Raw genomic sequence first — 14,514 nt, forward strand, 5'->3', positions numbered from 1 at the left:
TATGTAGGGCAAAGACCTCGCGTGGCTACAGAATCCCAGGAAGGAGGTGCCTGGCCATGCTCTTCCAGCCGCATTAAAGACTCGGATTTTCCTGTTGACTGGAATGATTGTACCAAATATTTACTGGAGAAATGCTGGTCTGGTAAAGGAGGCTGAGAGGCCAAGTCAAAAAGGAGGCTGCATGCCAGGTGTGGTGGCACACCCTTGGAAGCCCAGCACTTGGGAGGCTGAGACAGGAGGATCCGGGTTCACGGCCAGCCTCAGCTACTTAGTGAGGCCCTCCACAGCTTAGTGAGACCCTGCTTCAAAATAAAGAATAAAATCGGGCTGAGAGCTGGGAGCCGGGCGTGGTGGCGCATGCTCGTAATCCCATCGCTTGGGAGGCTGAGACAGGAGGATTGCACAGGTTCAAAGCTAGCCTTAGCTACTTAGTGAGGCTCTCAGCAACTTAGACCCTGTTTCCAAATAAAATCTAAAATCAGGCTGGGAGTATAGACGGGAAGTAGAAAGCCTCTGAGTTCCACCCCCAGTACCACAAAAAAAAAAAAAAAAAAAAAAAATCGGGCTGGGGATGTAGCTCAGAGGTAATATGCCCCTGGGTTCAATCTTCAGTACCATAAAAAAACAAAAACAAAAAAACAACCAACCAAACCAACAAAGAGGAGGGTGCAAATTCCCTTTCTGGGTCCTGTCCCAGCAGCGCCAAGTGCTGGTGCATCCAACTGGCATCTGCCACCAAAGTGCCTGTTTTTATTTAAACGGCCCAGAGCAAGTCTGACTAAACTAACATTCCCACGCCAATCCTCAGCAGCGCCTCTGGTTTTTGGCAAATTTTTTCCCTAGCTGTCAAGGCAAAGATATAAAAGAATTCTGGTCTTACTTAAGGCTTGTTGGGGGCTTTTCCCTCCCCCCTGGAGACCTGAAAATAACTCGCAGATGTGCTGTACCTGCTAATGTTTGCTCCCCACACCACTCCCCCAGCAGGATTCCCCAAGCTCCCTGTAACCCAAACCCCGACTTCCAGGCCCATTTTGTTTTTAAAAGGGGGCCGTGGGGAGAGTGTGGGGGAGGACGGAAGCTCTAAACATGTCTAAATGTGTCTGGAGCAAATTCCAGGAAACTCAGGCCCCCTGAGAACCCCGTGCCCGAGACTGGAGTTCTCGCAGGAGGACTGCGGGAGACCAGGACGCCCCAGCCCCTCTGGGTGGGCTCAGGACACAGGTGGCCGGAGGTCTGCAGGGCTCCGCTCCCATGCTCCTCCTGTGGCCTCTGACCCCACCCCCGAGGCCCTGGCACACTCAAAACAGACTAAAAACGGGAGTGTTCACTGGGCACGGTGGCCCACGCCCATAATCCCAGTACTTGGGAGGCTAGGACAGGAGGATGGCAGGTTTGAGGCCAGCTTCTGCAACTGAGCGAGACCCTGGCTCAAAATAAAATATAGAAAGCGCTGGGGAAGGGCTCAGAGGCACAGCCCCTGGGTCAATCCCCTGCCACGAGAAGGGGAGGGGGAGGGGCTTCCTAGGTACTTCTGCTTCTCAAAAGGAAGGAAAGAATGACTTAGAAAAAGAAGGAAGAAAAGAGGGAAGGGAAGGAAAGGAGGAGAAGAGAGGAGAGGAAGAGGAAGGAAGGAGGAGAGGAGGAAGGAAGGGAGGAGATGGGAGGCAGGACTCTGCTTTTCCAGTGACTCAGCCGAGAAGGCCCAGTTGGTGCCAAGCCCAAGGGGCGGGGCTTCACAGTTTCGTCCCCCGGGGCCTTTTTTTTTTTTTTTTGGAGAAAGTTCAGAGCTGCAGCAGGCAGGGGGCCAGGCTGGTGGGAGCTCCTCCCCTCAGCCTCTGCGGGGGTGCTTGGCCCCGGTTGCAGGGGCTCCCGAGGAGCTGGGGTGTGGGGTTAGGCAGACTCCAGGCTTGACCATACCCTGCTCAAAGCCCTCCTCAAGCCAGGCCCGAGGGCAGCTTCCTTCTCTGCCTGGCTCCTGCCTGGAGGCCTCTGACTTTAGCCCCTTGTCCCCAGTGCCCACACTGCCCCTGTTCCTCCTCTGGGAAGGCCTCCAGGTTTTGGCAGGCCTGGACAGCTTCTCCATGTACCCCCAGCCTGCACGAGGCCTGGGGTCCCCAAGCAGGCCCTGCCTTCCTTTACCATCTCCTGGGAGCTCCCAGGAAGCAGCAGGAGTAGGCCCAGCTCAGCCCGGGCGCTGCGGGCAGCGGAGGGGACCTGGGCCTGGTGGAACCCAAGAGCCAGCCTCCTCCTCGGGCCACCTGCTCTTTCCTCCAGGGTGGAGGGTCTGAGCCCTGAGACACACGGGAAGGACCGGCCAGTGGCCTGCACGGCGCTACTCAGCCTGCGGCCCCTTCTAGAAGGGCAGTGCCAGGTCCCTTCCACCGGCCAGTTCTGTAGCCTCAGAGACCCCAGAAGCACACCGGAAGCTCGCCTGCTCTGGAGCCGGGGACCTGTGTGAGGACTTGCCCGGGCAGCATGCCCTGGGCCTCCCTGTGAAGCGGATCTAACTTCTTCCTGGGCCTCCTGGGCAGCAGAAACTCCTGAGTGGTGGCTGCTGTGGGCAGTGGCAGACAAGACCCTGGGCAGAGTCCAGACCACACCTGGGAGCTGCTGTCCTTACAGCTGAGCTGAGGCGGGCACTCTGGGCCCCCGTCCAAGTGCTGGCCAGGTGGCCACCCAGCAGCTTCCTTGAGAGTCCGGGGGTTCTGGGACAGCCCCTTGCAGGGTAGGAAGGCTAAAACATGGCTTCAGTACTAAGCACAGCCTGGGTGCCCAGCACCGGCCCCTGGGGGGGCACTCCCTGGCTGTCCATCTGGAGCAATGCCACAGGCCACGGAAGCCACATCTGGAGAGAGGCTCAAACCCCCAGGAAATGTTCAAAGCGGTTTAAGTAAAAGAGACAGGATCTGGAATGGCACTGAGTAGAAGGGGAAACCGAGGACCAGAGGACAGTGAGCCCCACGGTGGGCCGGCGGGTCAGTGGCCTCGCCTCCGGGTCCGTGACTTGGGCCCGGCCTGGCTGGGATGAACATGGACGTTGGGCCGTAAGCTGGGCACCCTCGAGACTGACAGTTCCCCACCCTCCAGGCCCAGGTTTGGCAAGCAGTAGGTATTTCTACAATCCGCTTCAGAAGGCGGCCTGGAATATTCCCACAGCTGCTCCCGTGCCCCCACTCAGGACAGGTCAGGGCCCCAATGAACGGTCATCCCCTCTCTGCCTGCCCTCCGTCCGTGTTAAGCCTCCTGAGCCTACGCCCTGGCCTGACCCGGAGCTGGTCTCCACATGATATCTCTGAGCCTCAACTTTCCTCCTGAAAATGGGAGCCCCGTGTACCCACCCCTAGCGCTTCAGCGTCAGGGAGAGGGGGCCAAGTGCCCACGAGTCCTTAGGACAGCTGGAGCTCGCTGGGGAGCTTTAGACATGCTGGACCCCTCTCCACCACGCACCTTCCCCCAGGAAAACCAAGTCACCTGGGGCTGGAGCCAGCCCTGGTCTGTAGCCAGGGTGCCTGTGTGTTATAATGCTCCGGGGGTTTATGCCACACAGCGCCTGGGGCTTAGTACACAGCAGACACTCCATAAATGCCTCTGGGATGGATTGTGCTTTGTGGGAAGGGACCCAGCTTTGATTGACTTAGGTGTTCCGCTCTTGAAGTACTGACAACGCCTGGCAGCGCCCACCGCTGCACTTCTGGACAACAGTGGCCCACATCTCCGGAGGGGAGATGGGGGCTCACCCAAGTGGGTCTGCCTAAGCAGCCTCCTGACCCACAGGAGAGGGGCTCAGGCCCCAGGCCCTCCGGACCTGCCCCCACTTGGTCAGGGCCCCCGACTTCTTCAGCTCTCAAGTGCCTGGCTAAGGGCTCTGGAAGCACTGGCCTAATTTGTGAATGAAAAAGCTTCACACCCTCTTGCCAGGGGCCGTCCCCTTCCTGGCCAGCAGGAGGGAAAGCCTGCAGGGCCCAGCCTCTGGCCCCTCTTCAGCCGCTGTCCTCACACGGGGCCAGATGCTGGAGCTGAGGCCTGCGGTCCCCAGGCCGTGCGCACTGTGCCCCATCAGCAACACCAGTGTGGTGCCCAGCGCCTGCTGGTCTGATGGCAGTGGTGGCCACGAGCAGGCATGACTCTCCCTGCTGGCAGAGGTGTGGGCACCTGGGGGCAGAAGGCCCAGTGCCCCGTCCTCCCCTCTACACAGGGCTGAGAACTTGCCCAGCTAGCGCCGGACGGCAGGGACTTTTGGCCTGGGGCCCACAGGCCCGATGGAGGGCTCCAGGCAGTGGCATCCCCAAGAGCCAGAGGCCTCCTGTCCCTGTCCCAGGAGACAGCGGGACGTGGCTCAGAGCCCGAGCCTGTGAACCTCAGGCCGACGGCCCTTCCTTCTATGGGAGCTGCATCCCTGTTATATAAACATGGCTGCTGCCTCCCGGCGCCTCCTCTCCTGGGCACTGACCCCAAGCTGCTGCCCTGGGCAGAGAAGGGAGGGAGGCCAGCTTCCTGGGGGAGAGGGGAGGATGCCCTCCGGGCGGGCAGCAGCTGCCAGCCTGGACAGGCTGCCTGCACTGGCACGGTAGCTCACACCACTGGGCACGGGGAACAGCTGTGCCACCTCTCTGGCATCCTTGGACTAGGGCTGCCTGGCCACCCACCTCCGGATTTCGGCAGACCTTCCGGTTCTCAAGCCTCCTCAGCCGTAAGGCTCCCCGAGGCATGGCCCCTGCTCCAAGAAGACCAGGGCCCGGGGCTGGGGCTGGGCGGAGGCCGTCCCTCCAGGCTTTAACAGCTCTGTGCTGCAGCCGAGGCACAGCGCTTAACAGGGTTTGGCACAGGGTGCCCATGTCTGGCATCGCTGTGGGAAATAAACCAACTGGAAAGAGCGCGTGAAGGAGAGGCTGCGCCCGGTGGGCCAAGCGCTTTCCGGGGCCATCTTAGGTGGGCAGCGCGGTGGTGGACCGTGAATGGGGCGGGGCGGCTAGACGCTGGCCCCTCTGGAGGGCCCCCGTCGAGGCACTGTCCCCTGGCTGTTTCCCTGGGCGCTGCAAGCTCCCTGTAGAGGGGCGGAGGGCACAGGCCACCACCGCTGCGGGTCGGGCGCTCTGGAGTCCCGGCTAGGGGTGCCTGGCCTCATCCTCCCGCCGCCACGGGCTCCGGGGCCCGGAGCCACTTGGCCTGGGACGCGGCCGCGGCTTCCCCAGAGCCCTGCGCCCCGGGCCCCCCCAAAGCTGGCGGGCGCGGCTCCTCGCCACGGCCCCGGCCCCCGCGCGGCGCAGGACCGGGCTCCCAGCCTTTCCCACCCCGCCCGCTGCTTCGCCATTGAGCTGCAAAGCGCCGGATCCTTCCGCAGCCCCGGCTCAAACTTTTCGACTCGGAGAACTTCCCAACAAGTAGTCCCTGGGCGCCCGCTCCCGACCTCCTCCCGCGCTTCGGCCGCCCGCCCGCGAGCGCTCGGGGCCGGGGTCCCGCCGCGCCCCGCGGAGGCGGCTCGGGGGCGTGGCCACCTGGGGGCGGGGCCTCAGGGGGCGGGGCCTCGCGCGGGGCGGGGCCCCGCGGCCGGCGCCTCACTAGTGCCTCGGCCGCGGGAGGGAGCACAGGGGCGCGGGGCGCGGGCGCAGCGGAGGAACCAGCCGGGTGGCCGAGCCGCGCCCGGGACCCCGAGAGCCCGCGGCGCCCACGCCGGAGCGGAGCGCGGGCCGCAGCCAGGGCCGTCGGCGCGCGCGCGTCCAGCCCGGCCCCGCAGCGGGCCGCCCGGGCGGCGGGCAGGGCGGGCAGGCATGCCGCGGCCCCTGGCGCCCCTGCTCTGCCTGGCGCTGCTGCCCGCCCTGGCCGCCGCGAGAGGTAGGCGCCCGCGCGCCCCGGGACTCGGCTGCGCCCCGGTGGAGTGGGGGGCGGCCAGCCCCCGCCCCACCCCGGGGCGCCTGGCGAGCCGCGCGGGGGCTGGCCGCGGGGGCGGGCGGCGGGCCGCCTGCTAACTTTTCGGTTTGAGTCGAGTCGGTTTGGGTTTCCTGTTGCTGCTTGGGGCCATTTATTTTCTCTCTTCCCCGCCTCCGGCCGGCCCCGGGCGGATGTCGGGGCGCGCAGAGGGGTCGGGCCGGAGCTCCCTCCCGGTGGCCCCCCGCCGCCGGCTCGCCGCCCCCAGCCCCGCTCCCCGGCAGTCGAGGGAGGAGCGGTGTGCGAAGGACTGGGCCGTGGCAGGTGGACCGGCTTTGACTTTGCGGGCTTGGAGTTTGGAAGTCTTGAGGGGACGGTGGGAGAGGCGCTTGAGATTTGCCGGGGAAGAGTTCTGGAGAGTCTAATGGTGATTGACTCCACTCTCCCCAAAAAGTTAGAGAGGAAGAACTGGCTAGCGTCTTTCAGAAAGTTGGTTTCTGTGTGACATCCTATTTCAGCCCCCACATAGGAACTTAATTTCTGTAGCCCCACGATGGGGAGGGAGGACTTTATTAATGATCCCTTGCCGAGCATGGGGTGGAAATTCCTCCCAAAAGGGGCTCTTCATCCCCCCCGGGGTGCCACGGGGGGCTGCCCCTAGAGGTGCCCGGTGCAGGGAGCAGGTATTGGGTGTCCGCAGAGGCGGGGCAGGTTCCCGAGTGCAGCCGCAGTGCCCCAGGAGACCGCCCCGGAGCGACAATGGGCCGCTCTGATTCCCTGGCCCGCGCTTTGTTGGCGGGCGGGGCAGCGGGCTCCGCAGCTGTCGCCTTTTCCCACGAGCGGGGAGCTGTGTGGCCAGCCCCCTCCAGGCCCCCTGGCCGATTGTGTTTGAACAGGGACAATCGCCGCGGCTGGTTGGGGTCCCAGGCCTGCCGGGCTCCCCAGCCAACAGCCAGTGGGCCGGCGGGTGGGGAGGGGCTTTGCAAAGTCTGGGAGATGGCCTGAGTGGTCCTGGTGTTTCCCACTGCTGCCCAGGGGTGGGTCAGGCTGCCCCTCCCCATTGTGAATGTGCTGTTCACCTGCCACCTGCCCCTTACCTGCGGCACTCTGGGTAGAATGTCAAAGCCAGCGGGCTTCACAGCGGGGCTTCTCATGGCCCTGACCCTTGTCGGCCCTCAATATCACATGGAACCCCCGAGGGTCCAGGGCTGGTGGCAGATCCCATCCCCAGGGTACGGAGGGGTGGGCCGTGGGGAGCGCAGGCTGACTCTCTCCTGCCTCTTTCCTAGGTCTGCGGTGCTCCCAGCCAGGTGGGACCTGCCTGAACGGTGGGCAGTGTGAGATGGTCAACGGCACGGAGGCCTGTGTGTGAGTACCACCCTGCGGGGACCTGTTGCTTTGGTCCCGGGCAGAGCCCTGCCTTCTGGGGCAGGACACTGGGCCATTGTCTTCCGGAGGCAGCCCAGAGGCTGGGCACATCACGTGCTGACTTTTATTGGACAAAGTCTGGCAATTACTTAATCACCAGCAATTATGCCGCGTGTGGAGCTGGCCGCTGGTGGTTGGCGCTCCTTCGTGGGCCTCCCTGGGCTCCTGAGGCACTGAGAGGGAATCTCCAGTACCCCATTTCTTCTTGAAGTTCCCCAGAAACAGTCGACCTGGGGGGGAATCTGGAACATTTACCCTCCCCGCCAGCATCCTGGGCCTCTGCACCCGCGCCGGGCAGGTGAGCCTCTGTGCAGGAAGTTGGCTATTTTAAAACAAACCTACCCTTGGCGAGGTGCTGCTCACTCCTTGGGCTGCAGGTGAGGTTGAACTGTTGTTACTGGCACCACCTGGGCCGGCGGGGTCTGGTTTCTGGCCCGGCACCTGCAGACTAAAGTCTCCTGCTTCTATGGGCTTTGGGCCTCTCTGCCTCTGTCTTAGCTGTAAAATGGGCATGACTGGGGGCTGAGGGATTACCTGCAGTGGGCTGGGAAACCCTTTGGGAGCCGCTTTCTGCCTGGCTGCCTCAAGTTTCTCTGTCGGGGCTGATGCCCTTCAACTTGGGTTCATCCCTGACGGGAATATTAAGGAGGTACAGAGGCCCAGGCCTCCCCTCTCCTGGAGGCTGCAGACAGACGCGGCTCCAGCCCGGCCGCGGCCCTCATTCCAACCGCCCAAGGGCCCATCCCCTTGACAACACCGCGGCCCCTGCCTGCACTGCCCGGGCTGTGGGCAGGCAGCCCCCTGTCCCCTGCGCCCGCCTGCCCGCCCCAAACTGAAGCCAATTAAGCCGGTCCGTGAGCAGTTTATTGGACAAAGCCGATTGTGTCTTAGGCACTAATGAATGCATACTACATTTTTTTTTTTTTTTTTTTTGCTTTTTTGGGGCCCTTTTCTCCCCCTGCAGAAGCCTCATGGACGCTTGATGCCCTAAATCTTGTTTCCTTCCATTCAGAGGCGACAGCTGGGATTCAGTGGGAGCGCAGCGGCTATTGTTGGGAGGCGGATTAATGCTGTGTGATTAATTATGCGTGGCTTCCCAGAACGTGCAACCCCTTCCCCGCCACAGCGCCTGCTCCTGTGCAGGGCAGGCCGAGAATCTCCTGCTTCTGCAGAGGACTCTGGGAGGGCGGGAGGGCTGCCATGCCGGGGAATGCGGGGGTGGTCCTTTCTTGGTGCCACCAGCGGACGCGGACAGCCTGGTCCATGGCACACTGGGTCCGAGGCCTGCCTGGTCCTGTAGCGGTGCCCCTCCATCCAACCCTCTGCTCTCTGGCATCTGGGCTGGCTCTTTCAAAGCAAGGGCCGTAGTGCAGTGGGGGGCCCTTTCCCTCTCCCCAAGGTGGGGACGCGTTTGCGAGCTCTTCGCAGCCCAAGCTGGGCCACCGACAAAGATTCGATGCCTGGCCATGTCTCTTCCACGGGGGCCGGCCCAACGCCCCTTCCTTCTTGGAGGAGAGTCTGCCTCAGTTTGGCCTGGCACTGGGCCGAGCTCTGCCCACAGAGGCCCCATTGTGCACACCCCACAAATCCAATTAGAAGATGAGGCGGAAGTGCCGATCTCTAGGCGGCAGAGTTGGAGGCTGGGGCCACAGCCAGGGCTGCCATGAAGGAGCCCACGCCTGGGGCTCACACCTAGTTGGGGTGCCGTCTCCCCCACCCCCTGGGCTTGGCCCTGGGAGAGCCCCCGCACTCCTCCTGGGGCCTCTGCGGGTGCAGGATATGGAGCCCACGGGCCTCTCTGCAGCACCCAGCTGTGACCTTCAGGAAGTTCTTGGCTTTTGGTGCCCGCTGTGCTGTGGGAAGAGTCTGGGCAGTATGGAGTCATGGGACGGGCACAGTAATACCTGGTGAATCATCTCTTCCTTAGACGCCACCAGCCAGGGAGTTGCAGGATTCAGGATTGGAAAAATGGGTTCTCTTGGTGCCACGTGCCTTCCTAGGAGGCCCCGGTGTCCCTGGGCTGACTAGCAAGTGGCCACGCAGGCTGGGCTGTGTGTCCTGGGGGCAGGCACAGTCTCTTTGTGCATGGTGGCTCTGTGTGGCTGCTGGGTGTGGTGGCTCTGGTGGCTGTAGTGAGAGGTGAGTGGCCCTTGGGGCAGGCCCCGGGGGTCACTGTGGCCCCAGGGGTGCTGAGGGACGCTGAGGTAGCCCTGCCTTTCCTCATTTGAACGGGGTGGGAAGAGCACGAGGACTGCATTCATTGGCTGGGATGCTTGCCAGGCTGGCTGTGCTGGGGCAGAGGCACGGGGGGAATTGGGGTGCTGCCCTGCCTGTGCCAAGCCAGAGGTTGGTGGAGGCGTCTTCCGGGGGTCACAGAGTGGGGTGAGCCTTCATGCCCAGAGAACTGGGAGGGAAGGCTGGTGCTCTGCGTTTGAGGCCTGTTCTGCTGTTGTTGGCTCCGTGCTCCTGGGCCACCAGGTAGCCGAGCCTCAGTTTCCCCATCTGTACATCAGTATGATACACAGTCGATGTCTTGGTGGTGCTTCAGGATTTCGTGGAGGGCTGTGCAGTAGGCTCCGGGTGAGAGTGTCTCCTCCCCGCCTTCTCAGGCGCTGAGCAGCGGGCTCGGAGGTCCTCACTCCTAAGTGTGCAGTTAGGATTCTGAGAATCCCAAAGGTGCCGAGGTGGGGCTTGGTAGTTCTGAGGACCCTCTGCGTCCTACGGTGTGAGCGCCTGCTGTGTGTCACAGCCCCTGCCCCGTGGAGGTGGCCTTCCAGCCGGGACACGAGAGGTGCTCAGCAATTGTCTGTGACGGGTGAGGGCCTGGTGTGACTCCCAGCAGCCCTGGGGCCTGTCTGGATCAGGCAGGAGAGAGTCAGAGGACCGAGGCCCGAAGAAGCTGGCCCGGGGGTCGAGACCCTGCCCCTTTTCCTCCACCTGCCCCGGGCCAAGCTTCTCAGTGAGGAAGCCCAGCCAGGGGTGTGACTTCCCTTGCGAGGGGCCCGGGGCGGGTGGGAAGTGACTGGAGCCAGAGAGGAACTGAGCGGAACAGTTACGTGCCGTCTGTCACCTGGCCGGGTGGTGTATGCTGAGTCACCTGCTGTCCTGGCTGGGGCGGCCGGGGAGGCGCCGCTAGTCCCCCCTGTCTGCGCCTGGTCTTCCAGGACATGGACAGTTTCTGTCCAGGGTGAAACTGGGTGGGGCGGGCCAGCGACCAGAGCCGGGCCTTCTGTGAAGGATGGTGCCTCCGTGGGCAGCCCTGCCCCTGGGTGGCAGCTGACACTGTCTCCATTGAAAGAATAATGTTGGAAGGGGAGAGTGAAAACACAACGGTGAAGCTGGGCGTGACGGCACATGCCTGTAATCCCGGTACCTGGGAGGCTGCGACAGAAGGGTTAGAGGCCAGCCTCCGCAACTAGGGAGCCCCTCAGCTATGAGTGAGACCCTGTTTCACAACTCTAAGACATAGGGCGGGGAGGTGTAGCCCAGAGGAGGAACGCCCCAGGTTCAAGCCCCAGTACCACACGCACGCATGCACAGAACGCAAAGCTGAGGACTCCAGGCACAGGCGCTGCTTTGATCCAGCCTCGGCCTGCAGCAGGTGAGCGCTCGGCCTTCCGTTTCATCCCCAGTTTACAGGTGGGAAAACCCGAGGCTGAGAGGCCGGCAGCGGGGTGGGGCCATTCGTGTACAGGCGTAGCCAGTGCTCTGGCGCTGCCCCAGAGGCTGAGGAGGAAGCATCGCAGCTTTAACGAGCGGCTGGCTTCGGGGCATCGTGGCGGGCCCGTTCGCGTCTGATCGGCCTTGGTTCCCAGGCCGGCCTCTCTGGTGCTCTACCCCCACTCATGCCGCCTGGGAGACACGGAGCCCAGCTGGCCCTAGTTAGCTGAGCCCCAAAGACCCGCATCTCCTCCCTGGACCTGGGTGTCCCCTCTGCTCATGGGGCCCCTGGGTTGGGTGGCCCCTCCTCGGCTGTGTGCAGGCCGGACCCTGGGGCAGCCAGTAGTGCGCCAGAGGTGGTGGCAGCATTGCCCAGGAGCCAGGCCTGATCACACGGCGGGCGGGTTCTCCAGGTGGGGCTGCTCTGGGCTCCAGGCTTAGGCCTGCTCGACCTCTTGTCTTCCGGGGCTGGGGACATTCCTGGGGACAGGCTGATCCACAGGACTGGCAGGCCGTGGGTGCACGAGGGAGCTGAGAACTGACTGAGGGGTGCTCATGCCATAAAGCTTGCCTTTAGCTACCCAAAGGGCACAATACCCTTGTTGTACAATACCCACTGTTCTCCAGAACGCTTTCTTTTTGGCAATACTGGGGATGGAACCCAGGGACATTCTACCTCCGTGCTATACCCCCAGCCCTATTTTCCATTTTTTATTTTGAAACAGGCTCTCACTGAGTTGCAAAGGGCCTCACTAAGTAGCTGAGGCTGTGTTCGAACCATGATCCTTCTCTCTTAGCCTCCCAAATGCTGTGATTACAAGTGTGCGCCATCATGCCTGGCCAGAATGCTTTTCTAAAATGGCTCTGGGAATGGAACCTAGAGATGTTGTACCTCTGATCTAGACTCCCAGCCCTATTTTATTTTTAATTTAAAACAGGGTCTCACTAAGTTACTGAGACTGGCCTTCAGTCTGTGGTCCTCCTGTCTCAGCCTCCCAGGTGCTGGGATTACAGGTGTGTGCCACTGTGCCCAGCTACTCTTTCTGTTTTGTGGTATTGAGATCTGAGCCCAGGGGCACTCTACCACTGAGCCACGCCTTAGGCCATTTTTGTTTTTGTTGTGAGACAGAGTCTCACTAAGTTGCCCACACTGGCCTCAAACTTGCGACCCCCCTGCCTCAGCCTCCCAAGTTGCTAGGATTACAGATGGGCGCCACCATGTCAAGCAAGTTCTAGAACGTTTTATCACCCAAGGGCAGTCACTCCCCAGCCCCTTCCTTTTCTCCTGATTTGTCGCTTCCTGAGAATGATGCTGTAATCTGTGGCCTGTGTGCCTGGCCTCTGTCACAGAGCGAGCGCCATGTCCCGGCGGCTGAGGTCAGCACTTCACTTCTTGGAGAGCTGGGCTTTTGCTGCCTAAAACTGTCGGGATTGGCCAGAGGTGGGCAGCAGCATCTGAGTCCTTGTACACTCAGCGTCCCGGTCCAGCTGGAGGGCGTCCAGGGCGGCTTCTTGGAGGAATGGCGCTCATCCCTGGCTTGTGTGCTCTTGGTCACCATGCGGCCGGGAGCCACCCCAGTGAGTCAGTGAGCCCCACGCGTCCACAACCCTGCCCTGCCCAGGGCCCCCTCCCCACCTCCGCTCCCCCAGCCACCAAGCCTGTCAGCCTCTCTCAGCCCAGAGGAGGAGCCTGTGAGGTCCACGTGCCCAGTGCCGGCCACAGGGAGGGTCTCACTGGGCTGGCTCACTGCCTGGTGGCTCTTGGGCGTGGGGTGGGCAGGGCGGACACAGGCCCACCTGGGCAGGAGAGGAACTTTCAGCCTGACATAGGCGGGAACCATGGGGGCTAGCCGGGGCTGGGCAGGAGGGCGGCTAATGTCAGCTGTGGGAACACCTTGCCTGGGTGCTCCGTCCCCACTGGCCCCTCCTGGCCAGAGAGATGTGACTGATCATCTGGACCCCTGTGGTCGCAGGGAGGTGAGCAGCTAGATGCCGTCACAGCGGGGGCTTGCTTTCTCTGTGCATCTGAGACCTGTGGAGTTGTGGGACGGGGGTCCCTTCTCGCCTTGGACCCCTGAGCTGCCCCTTTTTGCTGCAGCCACCTACGCCCTCTGCTCTGGGGGTGGAGGTGTTCTGGAGAGGTGTCCCCGAAAGCGTCCCACTCTGCTATCTGAGCACAGGCTCATTTATACTCCAGAGCAAATTGTCCAGGACAAGCGTTGCCCTCTCCCGCTGGCCTCTGGTGGGGCTGAGTACCTGCCTGAGTACCCCTCCTCTGCCCTGCCAGGCCCCCAGGTGGGGCTGCTGGAACCTCTGACATCACTGAGCTGAGTCTTGGGGTGCCCTGGTTGGGGGTGAGGGTTGTGGCCTGAGGTCTGGTCTGGAGCCTCTTTCTGCTTGGCCAGTGGGGTGCCCTGCAACTGTCTGCAGTTTCCTGGAAGGAGTATCTGGGGTCCCAGTTTCAAGCGGGCCTTGGCAGGGGTCAGGGGTGTGGTGTCGAGGCCATGACTTGACACCCCACCTGAGGTTGCCAAGTGCCCCAGCAGCCAGACACCACCTCATCCTCAGGATGAGACCAGGCCAGAGGTGTCTTCCCTGTCCGCTCGCCCACCTTCCCTGCACAGGGCTGCCGGGGACAGGGACAGCAGGGGCCAGTGCTCTTACCAGGCCAAGTGGTTTGTGGTCACTCCTGGCGCAGCTCCTGCCTGCCCTGATGGGTAGATAAGACAGCTGGTCACCAGGCTGGACCCCTGTTGCCTGGCCTGAAGTGCTGGAAGTGGTTGAACTTTTGGGTTGGTAAAAGCTCTTTTCTGTCTACACTGCTGACTTGCTGAGCAAATCCCCCACAATGCTGCAGAAAACCCACTTCACCCCAGCCCAGGCCTGGGGAGGGGTCCCGCGGTGACGCGCCCGTCTCACGTGTGTGTATGTGATCTCACGTGGGCCTGGCAGGCTGACACCCCCCCCTCCCCCAGTCTTCAGATAAGGGACATGTCGCTGGAGGGCAGAGGAAAGGCGCCTGGTGACTTCCTCGGAGCCAAGACTGAGCTGGCTTCGCTCCTGGCCTCCCACCTCCTGCGCCCTGGCTGGCGTGTGTCGTAGTGCAGGCCACAGGCACCGCCCGCAGCAGGAAGACCTGGCTTTACCAGGAGCGTCCATGGTCCCTCCCATGTGCCAGCGCCTTGGGGTCCAGGCAGTCAACTGGAGGTGTGCTGCCGAGGGTGTGGCTTTCCGCTCATGTCCTCTGTGATCGGCCCTGTGCCCGAGGCCAGGCCCCCAGAGCCGGGGTGGCCCTGGGGGCTGGGGCTGGGGCCTGGCCCTGTCCTCCTGGGCTGCTGAGGCCGTGGGAGACAGAGGTGGGTGGCGAGGCTGGAAAGATGGCTGGGGCTGAGCCGCGGGGACGCGGCGGGCCGTACCTCCCACCATTTCCTCTCGGTTTCGTTGTCGATAAGCGGAAACGACAGTTACTGGAAGTGAGGCTTGGGGGAGCCGGGCCTTCGAGTGTGTGTTTTTCCCTAGCAGCTTCTCGGTAAGAGGGCGAGAGGGTGCTGGGCCACTCTG

The 14,514-nt window shown here is 62.6% G+C and overlaps 1 protein-coding gene across 1 annotated transcript in view; it reads left to right on the forward strand.

The window, feature by feature from the left end:
* Positions 1-5,768: 5,768 nt before the first annotated feature.
* NOTCH1 (notch receptor 1) overlaps positions 5,769-14,514 on the forward strand; it is a gene marked incomplete at both ends in the record, with an annotated part of 42,710 nt that continues 33,964 nt past the window's right edge. Inside the window, 2 exons of the mRNA XM_080709394.1 lie at positions 5,769-5,832; positions 7,155-7,233. Coding sequence (XP_080565520.1) covers positions 5,769-5,832; positions 7,155-7,233 — 143 coding nt within the window. The remainder of the gene's footprint in view (positions 5,833-7,154; positions 7,234-14,514) is intronic.

The sequence above is a fragment of the Muscardinus avellanarius genome (assembly GCF_963383645.1).
Source record: "Muscardinus avellanarius genome assembly, chromosome: 13".
Taxonomy (NCBI): domain Eukaryota; kingdom Metazoa; phylum Chordata; class Mammalia; order Rodentia; family Gliridae; genus Muscardinus; species Muscardinus avellanarius.